At 42.9% G+C, this 23,979-nt stretch overlaps 1 protein-coding gene across 2 annotated transcripts in view; it reads left to right on the plus strand.

Moving 5' to 3' along the window:
* The window catches only part of SH2B2 (SH2B adaptor protein 2), a 236,713-nt gene extending 213,171 nt beyond the window's left edge, over positions 1–23,542 (plus strand). For both annotated transcript variants that reach the window (XM_063956060.1, XM_063956061.1), the window contains 2 exons: positions 8,988–9,159; positions 14,037–23,542. In XM_063956060.1, coding sequence (XP_063812130.1) covers positions 8,988–9,159; positions 14,037–14,317 — 453 coding nt within the window. In that variant the 3' untranslated portion in view covers positions 14,318–23,542. The remainder of the gene's footprint in view (positions 1–8,987; positions 9,160–14,036) is intronic.
* The last annotated feature ends 437 nt before the right edge of the window (positions 23,543–23,979 follow it).

Raw genomic sequence — 23,979 nt, forward strand, 5'->3', positions numbered from 1 at the left:
ATCCTGCCAGCAGCTGGGGAGATTTATCCAGATCATTGCTGCTCGAGTGAACGATGCGCCAGGCGCATTTATTTATTTGGCAGTTATTTATATAGCTTCTGACATATATTATTACAGCACTGTACAAAGAATATTATACAGCACTGTACAAAGAATATTCCAGTCATTCACATCAGTCCCTGCCCCAGTGGAGCTTACAGTCAATTTTCCCAATCTTTTGTCAGAAACCATTAACCTACTGTACCAGTATGTTTTTGGAGTGTGGGGGGGGTTTCCGGAGCACCCATAGGAAACCCACACAGAGGACAAACTCCACACATACGCTGTCTTGGTCAGAAATTGAACTCATGGCCTCAGGGCTGGGAGGCAGTAATGCTGCCATTTGATGAAATTCCTGGGTTTTGGCTCCCACAACACCTGCAAATCATGATAATGTGTTATACAGCACTGTTATAGTATAATATCAGCTATACTATAATGCAGTATTATAGTATAGCACATTATATACTTTTAAAGATGGCAGGAGAGGAGCAAGAATCTCCACAAACGCTCTAAGTACAGCATCATATGGACAACCATAAAGCTTTTGCCTGTAGCTTTTAGTATTCAGGTGCAGTTACAAGGGCAATAATGAAAAAAATAGGTTATTCTGTTAAAGATATGGTAACAATAAGCGTAATGGAGAGAATCCTTTAAAAGTTTACTTAGAAAGCTAAAAAGAGCTATGGCAGCCAATTCCATTGCACTAGTTGTTGGGCAGATTATATGTTTGTGTCTAGGTCCAGATGTTCTTTAGTGTTTTGTCGAACACAGAGTAGGGAAGTTATGTCTCATCACTGAAGGTCGGTAAGACCTTGAGATTGAGTCGTTAATCTCTATAAAATGTTGAATGTTTTACAGGATTTTAATATTGTTTATTGGCCCAAAAATAAAAAAAACACAAAAAATACATAACAGAAATAACAAAGTGGACATTAACTTCCTGTTACAATAAGATGCACCATGTTACAGCACATAGTTTGTCTCTGTAAAACGTAAACAATCAGATAAGAGCCTGTCTCGCTGACAGATGTACTTTTATAACTATGCTTTCATTCTTGTCTAAAAGTAGTAGACAATAAAAATAGGGACCGCAAAGCTTAGTAGAATTCTTTTTGATTTTGTCTCCTGCCTCTCCTTCATATAAATAATCGGGATGCGGTCAACTTACCTACAATCAAAATACAGACGGTCAAAATACAGACAACCATTGACCGACTGCCAATATCCCGACATGGTCAAAATACTGACATTTAAAATACTGACAAGGTCAAAATACCGACATTTAAAAGGTCGACAGGTCAAAAAGTCGACATGAGCTTTTCACGATTTTCTCTTACGTCCTAAAGGATACTGGGGATCCATTTAGTACCATGGGGTATAGATGGGTCCACTAGGAGCCATGGGCACTTTAAGAATTTGATAGTGTGGGCTGGCTCCTCCCTCTGTGCCCCTCCTACCAGACTCAGTTTAGAAAATGTGGAGGAGCTGGTCACGCTTATGGAAGCTCCTGAAGAGTTTTCTGCATTTATTTTTCTGTTTGTTAATTTCAGGCAGAACTGGTTGGCACCAGCCTGCCTGCTTCGTGGGACTTAGGGGGAAGAAGGCAATCTCTTGAAGGGTTAATGGTCCCATTCCCTGCTGACAGGACACTAGCTCCTGAGGGAACTATTCGCAAGCCCCACCACGGCGAGCGTACATTCCCGCAGCACGCCTCACCCCTAACAGAGCCAGAAGAAAGAAGAGTGGTGAGTACTAAGCCGGCGTCCCAGTTAGCGGGTCGCCGGCCATTATGGCGGCATGAGGGTATGGAGACGCGCGTCTTCTAACCGGGCGGATTGCATCACCAGACTCCAAACACAATTGCGTCTCAGTACACTGTACACAGTACCCACACTGGCAAACACAGCCTTAAAACGGTTCTGTCTCCATTTTAAGCACATTTTACCTCAGCCAGTATAAAAAAACCGGGAAGACCGCGCGCCATTGAAGGGGCGGGGCTTCACTATGAGCGGATCCAGCAGCTCACCAGCACAATATTCACTCTGCAGTGGACACAGACACTGACTGACAGGGATGCGCAGCTCCTCCGGTGTGACTCCAAATTACCTCAGCGGTACCAGGGGGTCATAGCAGGGGGGGAGCGATTATTCGTGTGCTAAGTCCCCAATCTGGGTACTTAGTCTGCGACCCGGCTAAGCTTGACATTAGCAATAAGGGCGTGGTACGCTGGCTCCAAATACCTCTGTCTCTCCCTGGAAGGGATCTTTGTGGGTTAATTGTGTTTTTAACCTTTCGTGTGTGTGTGTGTGTGTGTGTGTGTGTGTGTGTGTGTGTGTGTGTGTGTGTGTGTGTGCTGTCACATTTACAATATGTCAGGCAAACAAAGAGTGTGTTTCATGTACGGCAGAGTGTTCCTCTTCCCCAAGGAGCTCATTACTATGTACTCAGTGTAGTGCACCTTCTCAGGCTAGCGGGGCTGAACCAGTGTGGTTAGATTCCCTCAAAGGAATGATTTCTAATATCTCTAATTGTCCCGCAATGAGAGAGAGACGCAATACTTAAGACAGTCTGTGGATGAGATTATGAACAGTGACTCAGTCCCCAAACAAGCATCTCAGTCCCTTGCCATTTGTCCACATAAACGTACACTGGCCCATATCCTGCAGTCTGACTCTGACACTGAGTGGTCAGACATGGAGGATGGGGATGTGGATTCAGAAGTGGGGGACGCTGCTCTGTCACAGGGAATACAGGCTCTTATAGAAGCTATCAGAGATGTGCTACAAATTCCTGATAAGGTGACAGAGGAGTGTGAGGAATCTTATTTTAATATAAAAATACATTTTCCTGTGTCAATGGAATTGAATACCCTGTTTGAAAAACCTTGTGTTACTCCTGATAAGAAATTTCAAATCCCTAAAAGGTTTATCTCATCTTTTCTTCCTGAGGATAGGAAAAAATGGGAAGGCCCACCGATAGTGGATGCATCTGTGTCCAGGTTGTCACGGAAGATTGTGTTAACCATCCCTGGTGCAGCCTCCCTGAAAGACACAGCTGATCATAAGATTGAGACTACACTCAAATCCTTGTACACAGCTGCTGAGGTGGCTCAGAGACCCACTATAGCATGTGCGTGGATTACTAAAGCCATTGCTAAATGGTCGGGTAACCTTATTGAAGGGTTGGATTCCTTATCTAGGGGGGAGGTTCTGTTACTCCTGCAGCATATACAGGACTCTGTGAATTTTATGGTGGAAGTCAAAGGATCTTCTACTGCCAACAGAGGCGCTAGAGGTAAACCACGCAAGCCAGCAACTGCCGGTTTTCAGGAACAGAGCTCCAGTTCTGCTTCCTCAAAGCCTTCTGCATGACGGTGGACTGCGGGGCCTGGAAGACTGGCAGGAGAGAGCCCAACTAAGAAATTTCAGTCACATCTGGACAACACCATTCCAGGATCCCTGGGTCATAGATCTTATTTCCAAGGGCTACAGACTGGAGTTTTAGGATCTCTCACCTCACAGATTCTTCAAACCAAGTATAACCTTACAGGATGCCATTCAAAAACTGGTACAGACTCAGGTCATTGTTCCAGCTCCACCTCATCTGCAAAACAAGGGGTACTATTCCAACTTGTTTGTAGTACCGAAACCGGACGGTTCGGTGAGACCGATTTTGAATCTAAACTCTTTGAACCCGTTCTTACGAGTGTTCAAATTCAAGATGGAGTCTCTGAGAGCGGTGATCTCAGGTCTGGAGGAGGGGGAATTTCTAGTGTCTCTGGATATCAAGGATGCATACTTTTACACTCCGATCTGGCCGCCTTACCAGGCTTATCTATGCTTTGCACTACAGGACTGAAACTACCAGTTCCAGGCCCTGCCATTTGGTCTCTCCACGGCACCAAGGGTGTTCACCAAGGTGATGGCAGAGATGATGTTTCTCCTTCGCAAGCAGGGAGTGAACATAATTCCGTACCTAGACGATCTTCTGATAAAGGCACCATCCAGGGAAAGGTTATTGAGCAGCATTGGTCTCACAACCAAACTACTCCTGGATCACGGGTGGATTCTAAATCTCCCAAAAAAATCTCATTTAGATCCAACTCAGGGGCTCCCATTTCTGGGAATGATACTGGACACAGAGTCACAGAAAGTTTTTCTTCCGTTAGAAAAGGCATTAGTAATCCAGTCGATGGTTTGGGATGTCCTGAAGCCAACCCGGATGTCGGTGCATCTATGCATTCGCCCTCTGGGGGATATGGTGGCCTCTTACGAGGCGCTTCAGTACGGAAGGTTTCATGCGAGGCTCTTCCAGCAGGATCTGTTGGACAAATGGTCCGGATTGCATCTTCACATGCACCAGAGGGTCCGTTCGTCTCCAAAGGCCAGGATCTCCCTTCTGTGGTGGCTACAGGTTTCTCCCCTAATAGAGGGCCGAAAGTTCGGGATTCAGAATTGGATTCTGCTAACCACAGACGCAAGCCTCAGAGGTTGGTGAGCGGTCACCCAGGGAATGCAGTTTCAAGGAAGATGGTCAAGTCAGGAAGTCGTCCTTCCAATCAACATTCTGGGACTCAGGGCTGTATACAACGCCCTTCTGCATGCCTCATATCTTCTTCAAGATCGGGCCATTCAGGTTCAGTCGGACAATGTGATGGCAGTAACGTACACAAACCAACAGGGAGGAACGAAAAGCAGAGCAGCAATGTCAGAGGTCTCAAGAATTGGGCAGAAAAACACGCTGTGGCATTGTCGGCAGTCTTCATTCTGGGAGTAGACAACTGGGAAGCAAACTTCCTCAGCAGACACGACCTGCACCCGGGGGAGTGGGGCCTTCACCCGGAGGTTTTCAGGTGCTTAACACGTCAGTGGGGATGTCCACAAATCAACATGACGGCCTCTCGTTTCAACAAGAAGCTCAAGCGGTATTGTTCCAGGTCGAGAGACCCACAGGCAGTGGCAGTGGACGCTCTGACAACTCCATGGGTCTATCAGATGGTGTACGTGTTCCCTCCACTTCTGCTGATCCCAAGAATTCTCAAAAGAATAAAAAGAGAAAAAGTTCAAGCAATACTCATTGCTCCGGACTGGCCAAGAAGGGCCTGGTACGCGGACCTTCTGGGGATGCTCCTGGAAGATCTGTGGCCTCTACCTCTTCAAGAGGATCTCCTGCAACAGGGGCCGTTTATCTATCAAGACTTAATACGGCTACGTTTGATGGCGTGGAAGTTGAACGGCTGATTCTAGCCAGGAGAGGGATTCCTGACAAGGTCATCCTGACTATGATCTAAGCCAGGAATGGGGTAACATCTAAACATTACCACCGTATTTGGAAGAAATACGTCTCTTGGTGTGAGAGCAGAAAATATTCTGTGGTGAAATTTCATCTGGGCCTACGTCTGGGCTCTATAAAAGTCCAGATTTTCGGCCTTGTCCATTTTCTTTCAGAAACAATTGGCGTCTCTTCCTGAGGTCCAGACATTCTTGAAAGGGGTTCTGCACATCCAGCATCCCTTTGTGCCTCCCATGGCACCTTGGGATCTCAATTTGGTGCTGCAGTTCCTCCAGTCGGACTGGTTTGAACCGTTACAGGAGGTAGATGTAAAGTATCTTATGTGGAAAACCGTCACACTGTTGGCCTTGGCTTCTGCAAGACGTGTGTCTGAGCTGGGGGCATTGTCTTACAAGAGCCCCTATTTAATCTTCCATGAGGATAGAGCTGAACTCAGAACTCGTCAGCAATTTCTTCCTAAGGTATTGTCGGCATTTCACATCAACCAACCATTTGTGGTTCCGGTTGTGACCGACACCTCTGTTACTTCAAAGTCTTTTGATGTTGTGAGGGCTTTGAAGATGTCTGTGAAGAGAACAGCTCGTCACAGGTAATCGGACTCGTTGTTTGTTCGTTACAATCCCAATAAGATTGGGTGTCCTGCTTCAAAGCAGTCCATTGCACGTTGGATCAGGCTCACTATCCAGCATGCTTATTCCATGGCAGGATTGACGATTCCTAAATCTGTACAGGCCCACTCGACCAGGTCAGTGGGTTCTCCTTGGGCAGCTGCCTGCGGCGTCTCGGCCTTACAGCTCTGCCGAGCAGCTACTTGGTCAGGTTCGAACACTTTTGCAAAGTTCTACAAGTTCGATACCTTGGCCTCTGAGGACCTTCAGTTTGGTCAATCAGTTCTGCAGGACCCTCAGCACTCTCCCACCCGGTTTGGGAGCTTTGGTACTTCCCCATGGTACTAAATGGATCCCCAGCATCCTCTAGGACGTTAGAGTAAATAGGATTTTAATTACCTACCGGTAAATCCTTTTCTCGTAGTCCGTAGAGGTTACTGGGCGCCCGCTCAGTGCTTCGTTCGTCCTGCACTGTTACTTGGTTAAGCACTGTTGTTTGGTTCAGCTGTTCCTGTTTCAAGTTTGGTTAGCATGGCTTTCCTCTTGTTTGTGTGTGCTGTTTCGGAATCTCACCACTATCCTTTTACATCCTTCTTTCAAAGTATGTCCGTCTCCTTGGGCACAGTTTCCTAGACTAAGTCTGGTAGGAGCGGCATAGAGGGAGGAGCCAGCCCACACTATCAAATTCTTAAAGTGCCCATGGCTCCTACTGGACCCGTCTATACCCCATGGTACTAAATGGATCCCCAGTATCAACTACGGCATACTAGAAAATAATTTACCGTTAGGCAATTAAAATCCTATTTTTTATTGAAACCGACTTGTTCATACTTTACCTGGAGGGGGAATATAATAGTGTGCCGAGGGCAGCGAAGCACCGTGCCCGAAGCATGGCGAGCCATGCGAGGGTACACAGTACACTTATACAGCGTCCATGTCAACCTACACACCAAAAAACAATGAAAAACTTGTGTTGACTTTTTGAACTGTCGACATTTTAAATGTCTGTATTTTGACCTTGTCAGTATTTTGACCGTCGGTCAATTGTTGTCGGTATTTTGACCGTCGGGATTTTGATTGTAGGTATTTCATACTAAACCCAAATGATCAGTGTGTCTATCAGCAACAGAGAACACAGACATAAAAGTATCATCATTTAAAAAAAGCGTTTCTATAATAAGAGATATACAACATATAGACATATTGATGCATTTCCATATGAGAAAATGTCAGGTCCTGCCAGGTTTATTTTTAAATGCTTATTTAGTTTTATAACACCAGCTATTCATAGCACAGACTGTAATCATCTGTTATTGTTCAGTTGATTAACTCTGAATTTTAATGAGCGCTTCTACATTGGTATGATGTTTAAAGTTCTAAGTTCTAAGTTGGTAAAATGTTTGAAAAGAGACTGGATAATTGTCATATTTTGTGGGTTTACTCTAAGATTTCTTATGTTAGTAAGATACCTTTTAATGACCTTAAAATGTCTTGGTGATTAAATAGTGATTGGGTTCAGAGATGTTAGATACATAGGGGTCTATTCATGAAACAGTGAAAGTGTGGAGAAGTGAGCCAGTGGAGAAGTTGCCCATGGCAACCAATCATTGTTGAGGTAACATTTATAAAATGCATTCTATAAAATTATATGTAGCAGCTGATTGGTTGCCATGGGCAACTTCCACACTGGCTCACTTCTCCACACTTTCACTGCTTCATGAATAGACCCCTTAATGATGGATGCCCTATAAATTACTTAGTTACGAAGCCCACTAGATGCACAGAGTAGAATAGCTTAGATGGCTCGTCCAGCACACTTTAAGATGCCAGTCTACTCTCCGGGCTTGAGAGATGCTTCTGGTTACTAGAAGTGCATCTAGGTTTCCATGGAAATAGATAATTCAGAGGAGGAACACTGTGCAAAAATGTAATCAGCCTACTTAGTATTATATAAAAAATTATCTAACGCGCTGTTAATATCAGCCAGGAATGGATTGTCAGTCCCAATTAAGCAATAGCAAAAATAAAAGAAACCGTCGCTAAACAAATTTAAATATTTGGACAGGTAAGTTTGCAAAGATAATATATTGCATGTATTTAAACAAATGAAAAGATTGAGGGATCAAAATGTCTTACAACTGAACACAAAATAAAATTTGCCACATATAAAAATAAGTCACATATATTAAGCCACATATAAATGGATCCCGGACTCAAAGGCTGGTAAATGGATAGAGACTGCAGTTCCCACAATTAGTCACTGAAAACTGTGTGCAGAATCCGTCTGGGCCCCCTTCTCTCTAGCCGGCAGCGCGGTAGACTCTGGGCACTAGGGTCACTAGGGAACTCTAGCGCTGTCCAAGAGTCTGGTGCGCATGCACAAATCTCTGGGAAAAAAGGGGGGCGGACATTTTCCCAGAGATTTTCTTACTGCACATGCGCAAATCTCCGGAAAAATGGCCACCGCACCATTTACCAGAGATTTGCTTAGAGATGCTGCCATCGGCAGGGGACTCCGGAGAGGTATTTAAAAAATGGGTGCAGGGTGTGCAGTGTGGGCACACCCTGGACCTTGGGGGCCCGTGTGCACCACACACACTGCACTCATTATAAATACACCACTGGAAAGACAGCAGCAAGTATTACACAAATTGTATGGATTGATGTCCAAAGCAGTCCTGTTTAGCAACTGATTGCAGAGGTTGTAGGCTCCACTAGGTATTCCAGTGCGGCAGTCCATATCAGGATCCAGTTGGCAGATTAATATATCCAAAAAGTATCTAGAAGAGTGGCAAGATAATAATATAATCTCTTAATGCGTTTTCTTGAGCAAAGACTACCCAGGTTCACCAGCTTTCAATAAATTTAACTGTTAAATTTTTTATGTGTTACTAATTCTGGAATGTGCTGAACACAAACGTCAAGAAATGGCCTCAGCACAGAAGTAAGAAATCCCTCAGCTGCGAAGGGGTTAAACATTTTTTTTTTTTAAATTAATACTTTAAGTATATTGTTTACCGATTTTATTTCTGATTTTAATTACAGCACCTACGTTTATCTCTAAATGAGACTGGCCAATGTCATGTACAGCATCTCTGGTTTCAGACCATCTTTGATATGCTGAAACACTTTCACACACATCCAATACCTCTAGAGTCTGGCGGCTCTGCTGACATCACCCTACGCAGCTACGTTGTAGTGCAGTATCCGTTACCTGGTAAGACTTGCTATTTCATTTCAAGCAGATGTGTCACGTCAGTATAACAAATGTATAATAAGGACCCCTTTGGGATTTTGTTGGGTAACCACTATTTTTATTACAGGAAATTATCCAAATGCCTATTGTCCTATTCAATTAGTATGATCACAATTTATCAACATTTATTGTCATGTGGGGGTAGTTTCCGGTTTACATAAATTAGAGCTGTCTTATGTTTGGACTTTAAATATCATTAATATCTTATGTTCATTATCTCAGCTGGTTTTCCAGATTGTTAATTATTTATATTATATACAGGTTGAGTATCCCTTATCCAAAATGCTTGGGACCAGAGGTATTTTGGATATGGGATTTTTCCGTATATTGGAATAATTGCATACCATAATGAGATATCAAGGTGATGGGACCTAAGTCTAAGCACAGAATGCATTTATGTTACATATACACCTTATACACACAGCCTGAAGGTCATTTTAGCCAATTTTAGCCAATATTTTTTATAACTTTGTGCATTAAACAAAGTGTGTTTACATTCACACAATTCATTTATGTTTCATATACACCTTATATAGACAGCCTGAAGGTCATTTAATACAATATTTTTAATAACTTTGTGTATTAAACAAAATTTATGTACATTGAGCCATCAGATAACAAAGGTTTCACTATCTCACTCTCACTCAAAAAAGTTCGTATTTCGGAATATTTGGATATGGGATACTCAACCTGTAACTTGTTGCGTGTATGGTAATTGCTGCTCTATCAATTGACAGTTATACCGTTGGGTCCATATATATTTGGACATTGACACAAGGGGGGTAATTCCAAGTTGATCGCAGCAGGAAATTTTTTAGCAGTTGGGCAAAACCATGTGCACTGCAGGGGAGGCAGATGTAACATGTGCAGAGAGAGTTAGATTTGGGTGTGGTGTGTTCAAACTGAAATCTAAATTGCAGTGTAAAAATAAAGCAGCCAGTATGAACCCTGCACAGAAACGAAATAACCCACCCACATCTAACTCTCTCTGCAAATGTTATATCTGCCCCCCCTGCAGTGCACATGGTTTTGCCCAATTGCTAACAAACTTGCTGCTGCGATCAACTCAGAATTACCCCCAATGTTCATCATTTTGGCTCTGTTCACCTACACAATGGATTTGGAGATGCAATTGAAGTGCAGACTTTTAGCTTTAATTCAAGGGGTTGAACAAAAATATTGTATGAAACACTTAGGAATTACAACTATTTTTATACATGGTCCTCTATTTTCAGGGGCTGAAATGTAATTGGACAAATTAACAAAATAATAAATTCAATTGGATTTTGAATACTTGGTTCAGAATCCTTTGCAGGCAATGACTTAGGGCTTAATTCAGACCTGATCGTAGCCTTGCAAAATTTTGCAGGGCTACAGTCAGGCACGCAGACATGCGGGGGGATGCCGCACAGGGCTAGTCCACCCCGCATGTCAGGCCCGACCCCGCAGAAGTACAAAAGTATCGCACAGCAGCGAAGCTTTTGTAGTTCAGGAGTAGCTCCCGGTCAGCACAGCTCCTGCGCGCTGGCCGGGAGCTACTCGCCGCTGCCCTGGTTGCCAATTGCAGATTATTCTACTTCCTTGCTGTAAAGAACTTCTGGTTGCTTTTGCAGTACGTTCTTAGTCATTATCCATCTGTACTGTGAAGTTCCGTTCAATCAACTTTTCTAAATTTGGCTAAATATGTGCAGACAGTATATCCCTATACACGTCAGATTTCATTCGGCTGCTTCTGTCTTCTGTCACATTATCAACAACCCCTAGTGACCAAGTGCCACTGGAAGCCATACATTCCCATGCTATCACACTGCCTCCACCTTTTTTTACAGATGATGTGGTATGCTCCGACACATGAGCCATTCCAAGCCTACTACATGCTTTTTTCTTGCCATCATTCTGGGACAGCTTGATCTTAGATTCATCTGTCCAAAGATTGCTGTTCCAGTAGTGGGCTGGCTTTTTTAGATGTTTTTTTTGGCAATGTCTAATCTGCCCTTTCTATACTTGAGGCTTATGAAAGGTTTGCACCTTGTGGTGAACCCTCTATATTTGTTCTCATTAAGTCTTCTCTTTATGGTAGACTTGCATAATGATATGCCTAACTTCTGGAGTGTTCTTCACCTGGCTGGATGTTGTGAAGAGGTATTTCTTTACCATGGAAAGAATTCTGCATTCATCCACCACTGTTGTCTTCCGTGGACGTCCAGGCCTTTTTGTATTTCCGAGCTCACCAGTGAACTGTTTTTTTTTTTTCTGAATGTACCACTCCTAAGGTTCCCGCTACCACTCTGATGGATTTTTTTGTTTTTGACCTGTTTCACTGGCATTGAGAGCTCCTTTGACCGCATGTTGTGTGTTCACAGCAGCAACTTCCAAATGCAAATGCCGCACTTGGAATCAACTCCAGACCTTTTGCCTGCTTAATTGATAAAGAAATAACAAAGGAATAGCCCACACGTGTCCACGAAACATTCAAATGTCCAATTACTTTTGGCCATTGAAAAAGAGGGGCCTACATATTAAACAGCTGTAATTCCTAAACCCTTTCTCCTAACAAAAATTGTGTCAGTGTCCAAATATATATATGGACCTAGAGATATGTCCTCATTAATTTTTGCTGCAGTCACGCCAAACAGCCCCTCTTAACACGCCAGGTCATGGGAGAATCTTTTTGCTAAAGGCGTCTTTTTCAGTCGCAATGCACTGTAACTAGGTTGCACAAGGGGACAGTGCTGATTAATTTGATATATGACACTTGTATATCTGTGTGTGACTAAAGGGGGGTACACACGGAGAGATTCGTACTTAATTTGTAAGCAATCTGCTGAGATTGCTTAAAAATTAAGCACGGATCTCTCCGTGTATATGCCTCACGACAATAACGATACGCGGCACCGTGCGTTGCTATCGGGGATTGCTCTCTTTCTGTTCTGTTCTGTTCTGCTCTGTATACAGGCTTCATCACACACAGATATACAAGTGTCATATATCAAACTAATCAGCACAGTCCCTTTGTGCAACCTAGTTACAGTGCATTGCGACTAAGATGCATTTTCTGTGAATAAAGATGGCTGATATGAGCACACACTCACGCAAAGCATCTCACGCTGCATGGCGTATTGAGGCTGCATGTATGAGGACACATCTGGAACTGTATATGTAAAATCATAATCACCTAATAAGAAATATTTATAAACTGTAAAAGTGTGGACTCTTCTTCACACAACTGCTCTTTTGTGATGTCATGCAGTGGTATAAAATCTAGCATTCTGCATTGAGGGCAGTTGGGCATATCGAGGGGGTCCCTGCTGGTCACGGATTAGGAGTGAGCCTGCTGTAGCCGTGACATGCAGATTAGATTTGGGGCATATTACTCATCACTTACCATGTCCAATTGTAATTTAATTGCAGACCCATTCATTAATTATTATGGAACGCAGGAGATGTCACTTATATCTCCTGGTTACAATCCTCTCCTGATAATTTATAAAGTCCTGATAATTTAGTATGGGGACCATTCTCAACAGTGGAATGATCTGGGGGGGTTAATGGTTGGTGTGGCCGTAGCACCCCTCCAGGCTAAGTTCTGGGGTGCACGGAAATGGAGCTGGGGCGATTCAAAGTACTAGGATCCTTTCTTTGTACACCCACTCAATCAATAGATGGGTGTTTTTCTCTCTGATAGAGCGGACATTTCCAGCAGACACCATTCAAAACAGCTTTGCCCAATTGTCCACTCCTCAGGCAGGATACAAAAAGTGGCAAGAGTGTAAAGAAATAGAAACATAAACTAAACACATAACAATAATTCACCATGAGTGGCATTGGGATGCTATCGTGTTTTCCAGAGGCATAAAAACAATTTCTAATTTCCAGAACTGTGACAACCCAGTTTAATCTTCCATGCAGCACTATCAAAGGCAAGATGAAACATAACCCTGGCTAAGTAACTTCTACACGGCAATTATAATCAGGTTTATAAACACAAGCCATTCCTCCTTTTTTGCTTACACGGGATCCGGTCGGGATCCCGGCAGTCGGTTAGGTTTATCCTGCGGGAGGAGGGTTAGGGTTAGGCTCTTAGGCTCCAGGAAAGGGAGGGTTAAGGTTAGGCTGTGGGGAGAAGGGATACATTTAGGCACCCCCGCCGAGGGTTAGTGTTAAGCTGCGGGAAGGGGGGATTAGGTTTAGGCACCACTGGGGGGGGATGTTAGAGTTAGGTAGCGGTGGGGAAAAGGTTAGGTGTAGGCTGCGGATATGGGGGCATTGGGGAGATAAGCATACTTACCTAGCCCCTGTCGGGATTCTCGCCATCGGGATGCCGCGGTCAGTCTTCTGACCCCCAGCATCCCGACCGCGATATATCATACCCAACCCGCTTACACAATAATGCTGAAAAAAAAAGCTGTTGATGACGTGTTGCATCAAAGGAACTGGGTGTCAGACTCAATCAAAGCTGCTTGCACTATTTTCAGCCATGCCCAAATGTCAGCTGACCATTTCTGCTGTGTGTACAGCATGTTGCCCGCTCATTGTGCCTGAAATAGAAATGATGGTAAGATCATTGCATGTGGGGCAACCTTACTGCTTTGGTGTGAATGAAACCTTCATGGGGTAAATGTAATAGCCCGTGACTTGCAGGCATCAGCTTATTCCCGGCGAGTCTTCCCAATGTTTTAAAGGAGCATTTATTTAAAAGATTGCCCTATTAAACTTCGAGCAGACTCGCTGGAACTCGCCAATATCTGCAAGTCGTGGCCTATTCAATGTATCCCCATAATTGTATGAATATATAAATCTGGATTCATTAATTGCTTATTTATTTATTTCTTTTTTAGAACCTGGACCCGTTGTTAGCTGCAGGACTGAAACACAATCTCAACACTATTTCTCAAGTTCTGGAGCGAGTAGCATACAGCCTGTAACTCCCCCAGACAGCGCGTCTTCCACCACACACCCAGCATATCACAGGGTGGAAGGGACTCTTGGCACCAGAAGCCGTAGCAATAGTGCAGAGCTTTTGCTAGAATCACCAAATGGAAGCACAGAAGACTACCATGAAAGCGATGGATCTCGAAGCCGGACACGGGCCGTTGAGAACCAGTATTCTTTTTACTGAAGCCAATTTTAAACTACAGCACTACTAATTTTCAGCATTTCAAATGTAGACACTATGGCTGATATTTAGGAAGTCATAATATGCCACAAGAAACCATCCAACAACAGAACACAATCTGTATGTGTATCAGAGTGATGAGCAATGAAAACACCAGGGTAACTGAGCCCAGACTGAATGTCTCACAGTTCACTAGGGCAAGTGTAAGAATCCCATGTCCAGGTCTCTTTTGTCTCGGGAGATGCTCATACCCACTTTCAGATAGCTGGAGTCCAAATTATTCCAGGTGGATTGACAACCTTAGTGAACATGGGATTCCTACAGTTTGGGGAGTGGGTTCCTGTGGGAAATTCACTATGGGTGAACAGTGGAGCTCATGAGTAATTGCCAGCAACTAAGCATTATATTTTTTTCACCTTTATTATTGATAACTTGTTAATATCTTTAGCAGCGCTGTATAGAGTAGGTAATACACACAGGGCATTATGGATATTACAGATCAGAACTCTGATTAAAAATTGTATCATTTACAGGCATAGAGAAAAGTAGTTATATTATGCTTGTTTGACAAGATGAGTTTTAAGCAAGTGTTTCAAAGATTTAAGACACTGATGACTGGTGGTGTGAAGAAAAAGTTCCATAGAGCAGGTGCAGCACAAGAGAAATGAGTGAGGTGATCAGTGAGAAAGAGAGAAGAAAGTTACCGGGAGATCTGAAGTTTTATTTGGGGAAAATACCAGCAGATTATGGAAGATAATATATATATATATATATATATATATATATATATATATATAGTTGCAAGTGTTCCGTAGGTTAAGACTAGCCATATCAGAAACTGAGATATAGGCGTAGTACTTGAAGGAGTGATAAGAAAGGGTGTGTGATTTCAGCTGAAGAATTCATAACAGATTGGAGTTGAGCCAGTCTGATCAGTGGTAGACCGCAGAGGAGAGTGTTGCAATATGATTAGAGCGTGCAACAATGTTCTACTTGTATTATGCTTGTGAAAGGGATAGAGGTGAGATGTGCTTTAAGGGTGTGGCACTGCCAAAACAACTGCCTCTACAAAGGGCTGGGGGAACTGGAGACATTTGAATGTTTTCCAAAGAGATTCAAACCAACAGGTTAGGGGTCAATTCAACTAGGTGTCAATTGCAAGATGTTTCATGAAACTCACAGACTTTCATATGAATGCGTGCTCCCAAGTATTCTTCAATCCAATTAAAAATGCCTATTTGTGGTAATCGTAGTGGAGGTTTGCAAATAGTCAGCCATATGCCATATGAGAGAAGTGCATGACAAAGTGGGGTAACCTTCCGGGACCCTCAAAAAATGACAATTTCGTTTGCAGAATTTATTATTATTTATTTATTATTTATCCTACAGAAGGCTGTTTCTTGTAAAGAAGGAAAGTACTGGGAGATTTTTAAATGGTGTTAAATGGCTGATTTGTGCATTTTTATTCTTTTTTAAAGTAAAAAAAATTATGAAAGCAAACTTTATTGGTTTACTTTCATACGAAAAAAATAAAAATGCAAAACAAAATAGGAAAAAAGATGCATTAGGGATATTTTGAGGTGACTAAGAAAAATGATAAAAAGCTATTATTTTTCAAAAGAATAAATACTCTAAATTTGGCCCACAAAAAGCAATGAAAAAGTTGATTTTGAGCTAATTTGAGACAATTTTTTGTAAACCCCCCCCCCCCCCCCCCCTTCCCCCCAAGAAATAACATGTAATTATTGGACTAATTAAACTAGTTGGAAACTCCCAGTTGCCTAATTAGTCATTGGGGGGTGGGGAGTCAAAGAGGTTCTGTGTGGTTTCCAAATGTTTTGACTTTAAAATAAGTGAAGTGCGAATGGAAAAATGCGAGTTTGCTCTGTTTAGCTCAGTGTGAGTTTCTAATTGGATTGCAAAATGCAAATTTGCTGTCAAAACTGCAACTCGCACCTAATTGGATTGACCCCTTAGACGGATTTCAATTGACAAATTGCATCCATGTTCAGTTCTAAGCAACAAGAGGACATGACAGAGGGAACAGCAGCAAGGCAGTCAGGAAAATGATCTAGTACGGGTGAGAAATGAGCTGAGAGAGAGATTTAATTCTTAGTAGACATAAAATATGTGTAGATACCGCAAAGAGCCATGCCTTCAGATCCATTAATTTGCCCACCAGGAATCCTAACGTCGTTAGACCTCCTGACATGCCATCCAGGATTTCCACATGCCCTCCAGGATTTCCACTTACTTTACAGGTCATCACAAATCCTCAAATGCTATCATCTCTTCTTCCCACATGCCCATTAGACCTGACCATATTGTTTTCAGACCTCCCTAATTGCACCTCACAGTCCCATCAGACCTCCCCACATGCCACTCCCCCCAACCTCCCAACACGCTCTTTAACCACTTAACTGGCATGGTCAGATCACATGAAACCACGCCGCCCTACTGTGTCCCTCAGTTTTTGACAAGGAGATCCGTTTTGCAGATGTCCATAATACATGTTTAAATATTTAAAAAATACTCTTTAAACTTTATTAAATAATAAAAAAAACAACAATGTTGAACTGTTTTGGAGGGAAAAATCGTCAGTTAAGTGGTTAAATCCTACAAACATGGCATTGGACCTCTAAACATACTCTCTGATGCCCCCACACTCCCAGTATTTGTCCATCAGACATTGCCACATTCCCATCAGACCTCCTTACATGCACATCAAACACCCCCAAATGCCACTTACATGGCCATCAGAAATCCCCACGTTCCATAATTCTTCCCCACATGTTCTTCATATGCCCATTAGATTCTCACACATATCTCTCAAACCTCCCATATGCCTTCTTACAGCTGGGATCCACAGACTCACAGAAGAAGGAGGGAGAGCACACCACTCCTTCGTTCTCCTCTGGAAGGAAGTAAGATGCTTCAAATAAGTTTTATGCACTTCTTTAAACCGAATCATAGATTAAATAAGATGTGATGGCAGGGGACCCATCTGCGTCTGCCAGCATCTGCAGCTGGCAACCACATTTGCAAGTTTGAGACCCACATTTTGGACACTGCAGATATACTGTAGAACATACTGAAACCTGAAAGATCAAATAATCTAAGAAGACCAAAACTATATGTTTAGATAGTGAGTAGAATCCTGAACATCGCCTCTTGTATTTCAAACTAATCTTAACCAATCACTATCGAAAGAAACATTTGTTAGCATTTACATCCGGGGCATGGGTATATTTTGTGTAGTAATTAAATAACATCCCCTCACATCTTTAGGTTCATATATTAGTATGCTGAGCAAGTCTTGTGGATATAACATGATTCTAGTGTGTGAACAGCTATCTTCATTAAAATAATTAGCTGACACAACCATAGAGCCACTGTTCCTCAAAAAACCCTTCCGTCACCAGTAGAAAAGAAAGAGCTACAGTAGTACTGAGCTCCTGCACTACTCAGCCAGGAGAAGTTTTGTGCAGCTGCTAATAAGTAACTATGGTTGTGGTATACATGGCAGATAAGCCACACAAAGGGCCCACTTTGCGCATTTCTAGACGCCATAATACCAGATTGTACGTCTAAGATGCCACCATCGGTTGCATCAGGGGAACTTGCACCAGCCCTATGGTATATGATGATTGTAATCTGAGTATGGCCTCCAAAGGGAGCGAATAAGCATCTGAGTTTGCAACCACCGTCAGCGACACTCATAAAACGCCCATAAGATGCACCATATCTGTGCATTTAAATAGCCACCGCCCAGGAAAGCCCAGACCATAGACCATATCCAATAAATTTCTTAAACCATGCATCTAATTCACAACTGTGCCTCTTTGCATACACACCATGGGATACATGCGCCGGATGAGTTTTTAGTAGCAAATGAATTCCATGAACATCAGCATTGCCGGCGACTCAGAATCAGGCCCAAACACTAAACCGAACTCCTCTTTCCCAAATGTAGTAAACGTGTATCATCCAAAAAAGAGAGGTGCAACCACGTAAGGAAAGAGAATGCGGAGCACAGAACGATAACTGAAATAGTAAAATTGGGCCTGTTTCAGAGGTGGACGCAAAGTGTTCACAGTGGGGAACTTGCGTAGTTGGGCGATTATTGTACTGCGCGAGCATCTCACTGCACATGCAGTGGTGGCCGCAGTGCAAATTTGTACACAGATTGACTGACAGTGACTGTGTTGTAGGTGACGGGTGGGGTGGAAACTCAAAGGCAGGTGTGTCATTGTGGAGGCGTCTCGGCCCATGGCTGCATCGCCTTACACAGTTGTGTAGTATCTGGCGGCTTGGTTGCAATGGTGCATCTCTGTACATAGCGGAAGATCATTGATGCTGTCAGTGGGTGTGTCTGCACTGATCCCTGCGGCAGCGTTATCTGCATATTTTAGCAGATCCGCTGATTATGTATATGTGATTGCAAACGCAACTGCATCCGCCGCTATGGATCAGGCCAATAACAAATGGCAATATATGTCTTCTAAGGTAAAGCTCACCTTCAATTGTGTTTCCTTTTTCTTGTTCGCCATTTGTAGCTCTGTTGTTAGCAGGCATCTTACATGGCAAATCTTGTCAAATATTGATGTTAATGTTAATTTTCTCATTTGCGTTTTCTTCTATAATGGATTTCTTAGAATTAGGATTGTTATTTTTTCTGTGATTTTAGGCAGTATAAGAGTAATGAAATGTACAGTTCATGCCTCCTCCCAGCACTCACCCACTGACTCCTTTGCCCAGTGCTGACAGTATTATACTGGTACCACACAAGTTGTGGGCATACTTGTTTTTAGCTGATTTCTTTTATAAACGTATCAGTTTGCATTACAGAGGAATCATTTTCCATGTTTTATAATTCAACTATACCGAGCAATGTTCTCTTCCAGTGATCTGAGGTCCACCCTGCATGTGGGCGGCTGCTGTGATTCCATTTGCAGGGTGCATATCTCCGAACATCTTAGACCCGTGAATCAGGACAAAGGGTGAGACCATGCAGAAATGTGGGTAACCGTATATATAGCTCAATGGTAAGCGCCCAGCTGCTGCATATTCCCCTCCAAACACCCATTTATTGCACCCAATCACGTGCTCCATACCACCCGATTTTCCCCACCAGCCTGGACAAATCTGTTCTGATTGGGACGGCAGGACAACCCCCTCTAATAGGGACTGTTCCACCTACATTGGGACAGGTGGGAAGTATTAGGTAGCAATGCGGCATTGAGTCCTTCAATGCTTTTCAGAAAGAGCTGAGATGCAGTTCACATTAATGAAATAATACTTTGCCTATTGATTTCTTGATACAAAACCTAGTACTAAGCTAGGCCACCGGCTTTGGATCTAACATGTCATAACTGCGGAAACCAGCTGTCTGTTTTAGTACCAAACAATCGATAGGGAAGTTTTAAAATATTCCAAAATTGCATCTCTGGTTCTTTGGCAGTTGGTTCCTAAATGCAGGGGTGGATTGGCCATAGGGCCCACCAGGAAGATTCCTGGTAGGCTGACGTGTCTGTGGGGCCTGTTTTGTTTGTTGTCATGTGGCCCCACCCCCCACATGACCGGCAGCCCACCGCACTGATGTGCTAAGTTTAGCACATCTACGAACAGTTAAGGGCCCCATACACTTATGCGACCACATGTCGCAGGCGATCACCCCGGCAGCCTCCCGGAGGGCAGGATCGCCTAAGATACATCGTATGCTGTCCTTTTGCATACGATGTATCTTGGGCGATCCCAGCCATGCCCCCAGGTCGGACCTGATTGAATGTGCAGCACATTCAATCTGGAGGATCCGATGCTCACGGGAACGCACATCGGATCGGAAACATCTCCAAAATGCCCAATTTCATCCGTTATATCGGGCCGAATGCCCGAAATCGGATAAAATTGGGCATTATCGCTCTAGTGTATGGGGCCCTTTACTCTGACATGCGGGGGGACGCCCAGCACTGGGTTAGTCTACCCCGTATATGTCAGGCCCTACCTTTTGTACCTGGTAAGAAGCTCCCAACCAGCGCAACTCTGCACGCGCGCCCCGCCAATGGCGTTCCAACGCTGTTGGCACGCCTCCTCCCACCCCGCGACCACCTCTGCCTGTCAATCAGGCAGAGGCGATCGCAGCCCAGAGATGCTCATAGCACCTCACTGGGCCCCCGGGGTGCGCATGTGCAGTGTGGCAGCTTCTGCGCATGCGCACTCCACAAAAAGATTCCGACTGCGATTGCTGCAGCTATCCAGTCTGAATTAGCACCTTAGTACACTGCATTGTCCCCATTAATTCTGTTATTCCATCTCTGCAGTACAGCAGCTCTGCCATCCAGTGATGCTGCCATGGCTACACAGCATGTCATACCTCTTGTGCTGGCCATGTCGGGCCACTTATACAAAATTTTACAGGGCCACTTTTAGTTCCCTATCTGCCCCTGGTCTCAGACACAACTGCAGCAAAAGACGCAAAGAAGGCCGCAATTGCATGCAATCAGGCCCCCCTCAACAGAGTCCACCCTCTCATCAGACACCCCCATTAGGGCTGCTGCCATTCATTTTTCCCGTTATTTATGTTCTGTCTTTGTATAAGGACATTTGTTCACGCTTATCCCCATCAGTGCTGGAAAAACAGCATCAAAAATATCCTGCTGCTCCTCTGAAGAAATGACCTCCAACAACCAATACCTTCCACATTACAATCGGCTTCCCACAGGCCTTTAGCTGTAGATAATGTTACATCACTACTGTTTGCACTTTTTATTTAGACACAAGATACTGCACAAAATCAGTCATGTGACTGAATGCAGAAAAGTATGATTACATGGAAGTACAGGTTGAGGATCCCATATCCAAATATTCCAAAATACGGAATTTTTTTAGTGAGAGTGAAATAGTGAAACCTTTGTTTTCTGATGGCTCAATGTACACAGACTTTGTTTAATACACAAAATTATTAAAACTATTGTATTAAATGACCTTCAGACTGTGTGTATAAGGTGAATATGAAACATAAATAAATTGTGTGAATGTACACACACTTTGTTTAATGCACAAAGTTATTAAAAATATTGGCTAAAATGACCTTCAGGCTGTGTGTATAAGGTGTATATGAAACATAAATGCATTCTGTGCTTAGATTTAGGTCCCATCGCCATGATATCTCATTATGGTATGCAATTATTCCAAAATACGGAATAATCCAATATCCAAAATACTCCTGGTCCCCAAGCATTTTGGATAAGGGATACTCAACCTGTATTACATAACAAAGACTGAGATGCTCCCAGTTAGACTGTGTGGAAATGAATGTGCTTTTGATGTGTATAATTATATATTATACAGTTACACACCTGTCATGTTCTTGTTTTTATGAAGGGACAATGTTTTTTTTGTTTTTGTTTCATTTTGTAAATCTAAGCAGATCCATATTCCAAGAAAGGAACAGAAGAGGGTGTAGCTATGGGGAGTGATGTGGGCCAGCACATAGTGACTCTACAATCTAAACACAAAGATTTGCCACATGATATTTCACTGGTCCTGAACTGATGCCAACTGTATATAATAGCACTGTGTAATTCAGTTGTAATGTTGGTGTCACTTTCTGGTTTTTGAATTAGAATGAAGTGGATTATGTTAAAAGGTTCATTCAGAATCACAAAATGATATATTCTAAGGGCTTCTCCAGAAAAATGAAAAAAATCCTCATAAAGGGGGGAGATTTATCAAAGCGTGGAGAGAGATGACGTACCAACCAATCAGCGTCTGTCTTTTTACAGGCTTTGTTTAAGGAGCTGATTGGTTTGTACTTCATTTCTCTCCACTTTATCTCTCTAAAGATGGGTACATACTTATCTTAAACAATATCGCTCATTTTTACCCTTCTGGGCGATGTCGTTTGTAATATCGCCTAGTTTGTATGCTATGAGCGGTGTACGCTCCCGCGGGTCGTTATCGCCCCTCTCTGTTGCATTTACATGCAGCTGAATTTGGACTTCTCGTCCAAAACTGCATGTACGGGCTGTCGGCAGCGTGACGTCACTGAACGATATTGTTAGCGATACCGTACAGTGTGTACGCACCATGGGGGATATTCCGTTACCATCGAAGACGTTTCGGGTGATTTTTCCCGATGTTTCTTCTATGTTTTTTCACCCGGTAAAAACATCCTTTTCACCCGAAAACACACAGGTTCAGCGAAACCTGTGTGTTTTCGGTAGAAACAGCTCCGTTTTCGGGTGAAAACAAATCCCCAATAAGCCGTGTCTCGCACCGGCTTATCGGGGCTAATTGAATAGCCCCTGGCAAGACAATTAGCTAATTGAATATCCCTCTATATGGGCCACCACCAGGGAGGGTAGGGAAAACACTAGACGATATCGCTCACGGAGTGTATCGTCAAGTGTGTCCCCAGTTTACGTTTTGATAAATCTCCCCCAAGGTCCGCCAAACCATGATATGAAGTCTGTAGTGTCTGTACCTCTCTTAAGCATCATTTGACCAATTTAATTTCAGGGATGAGGCGAGAGATTTTAGGGAAATATAAGAATGGTTAATTTGTCTGGAGAACACATTTACAGAATAGATACTTTCTAAGGTGGTATCCAACAACCAGCGCTTATTTTTCCGCAAAAAAAAGGTCTATTATCGCTATTTTAGCCTGATGGTCATTATCAGGCTATCCAATTATAGCCCTTATTTTTCTGACAAAAAAATGCCCTGTTTTCAGATGAAACACATGGCAACTGAGATAAGTTCCTGGTCCCATGTGCTTTCATCCATCAGCCGCAGTAATTTACCACGGCTAATTGGATACTGCCCTAAGCAAGAGATGGTTGAGAATGATATGTAAGAAACTGAGGTGACAGATATGATGAATGGGGTAAGGTATCAGGTCAGAGTTCAGATTTCTCACGTGGCTTCATATGTCATACACCAGACAAGAAATGCACATCTAACTGAACATATGAATTTTGTCTTACAATAAAGACAGACAATGATTACTATAAACTTTTTTTTATGTTTTAGAAAACTTTGTAAATGTAGAACAAGTGTATACATTTATTTGTGTTGTAGTATAATTGTTACATAATTTAAATACTGCCAAAAATTCACACCTGTAAGAAAATGTCTAACGGTTTTGGTAATGTAATGAATATTTGTATGTTTTCTTTAGTGCAAGTTTCTTTGGATTACATAATAAAAAAATGCTTAAGTACTGTACCTCTCTAATTTTCTATGACATTTGTGGTTATAAAATGAATTTGTTTGAACATAACACAAACTTAATCCTGCACTCATTAATGAAACACCTGTAAACCTAGGGTATTTTCCACTTACAAGATGGCACGCTTTTTAAAGTAATAGAAAGGTTATGAAGGGTTTCTGTGGAATTACACAGGTTGCCGAAGACCCGCCCACATGGCTAAAAAGGCAGCTGTGGCACTGAGAAGGTTAATCCCTGGTGCTGCAGTCCCATTTGCATATGAACCATTGTATTACTTGTACTGTAAATGTGTATTTTGCAATGTATTTTCACATGTTCTATTTAAAGCACTGTGCACAGTTGTGAAATTTGGGAAACACATATTTAAGAATTGGACAATGCACTTCTGTAGTTTACTGGTATTTAATTTTAGAAGCAGTTGCAATCTCTTGTG

This window comes from Pseudophryne corroboree, chromosome 2, assembly GCF_028390025.1.
Source record: "Pseudophryne corroboree isolate aPseCor3 chromosome 2, aPseCor3.hap2, whole genome shotgun sequence".
NCBI classification, from domain to species: Eukaryota; Metazoa; Chordata; class Amphibia; order Anura; family Myobatrachidae; genus Pseudophryne; species Pseudophryne corroboree.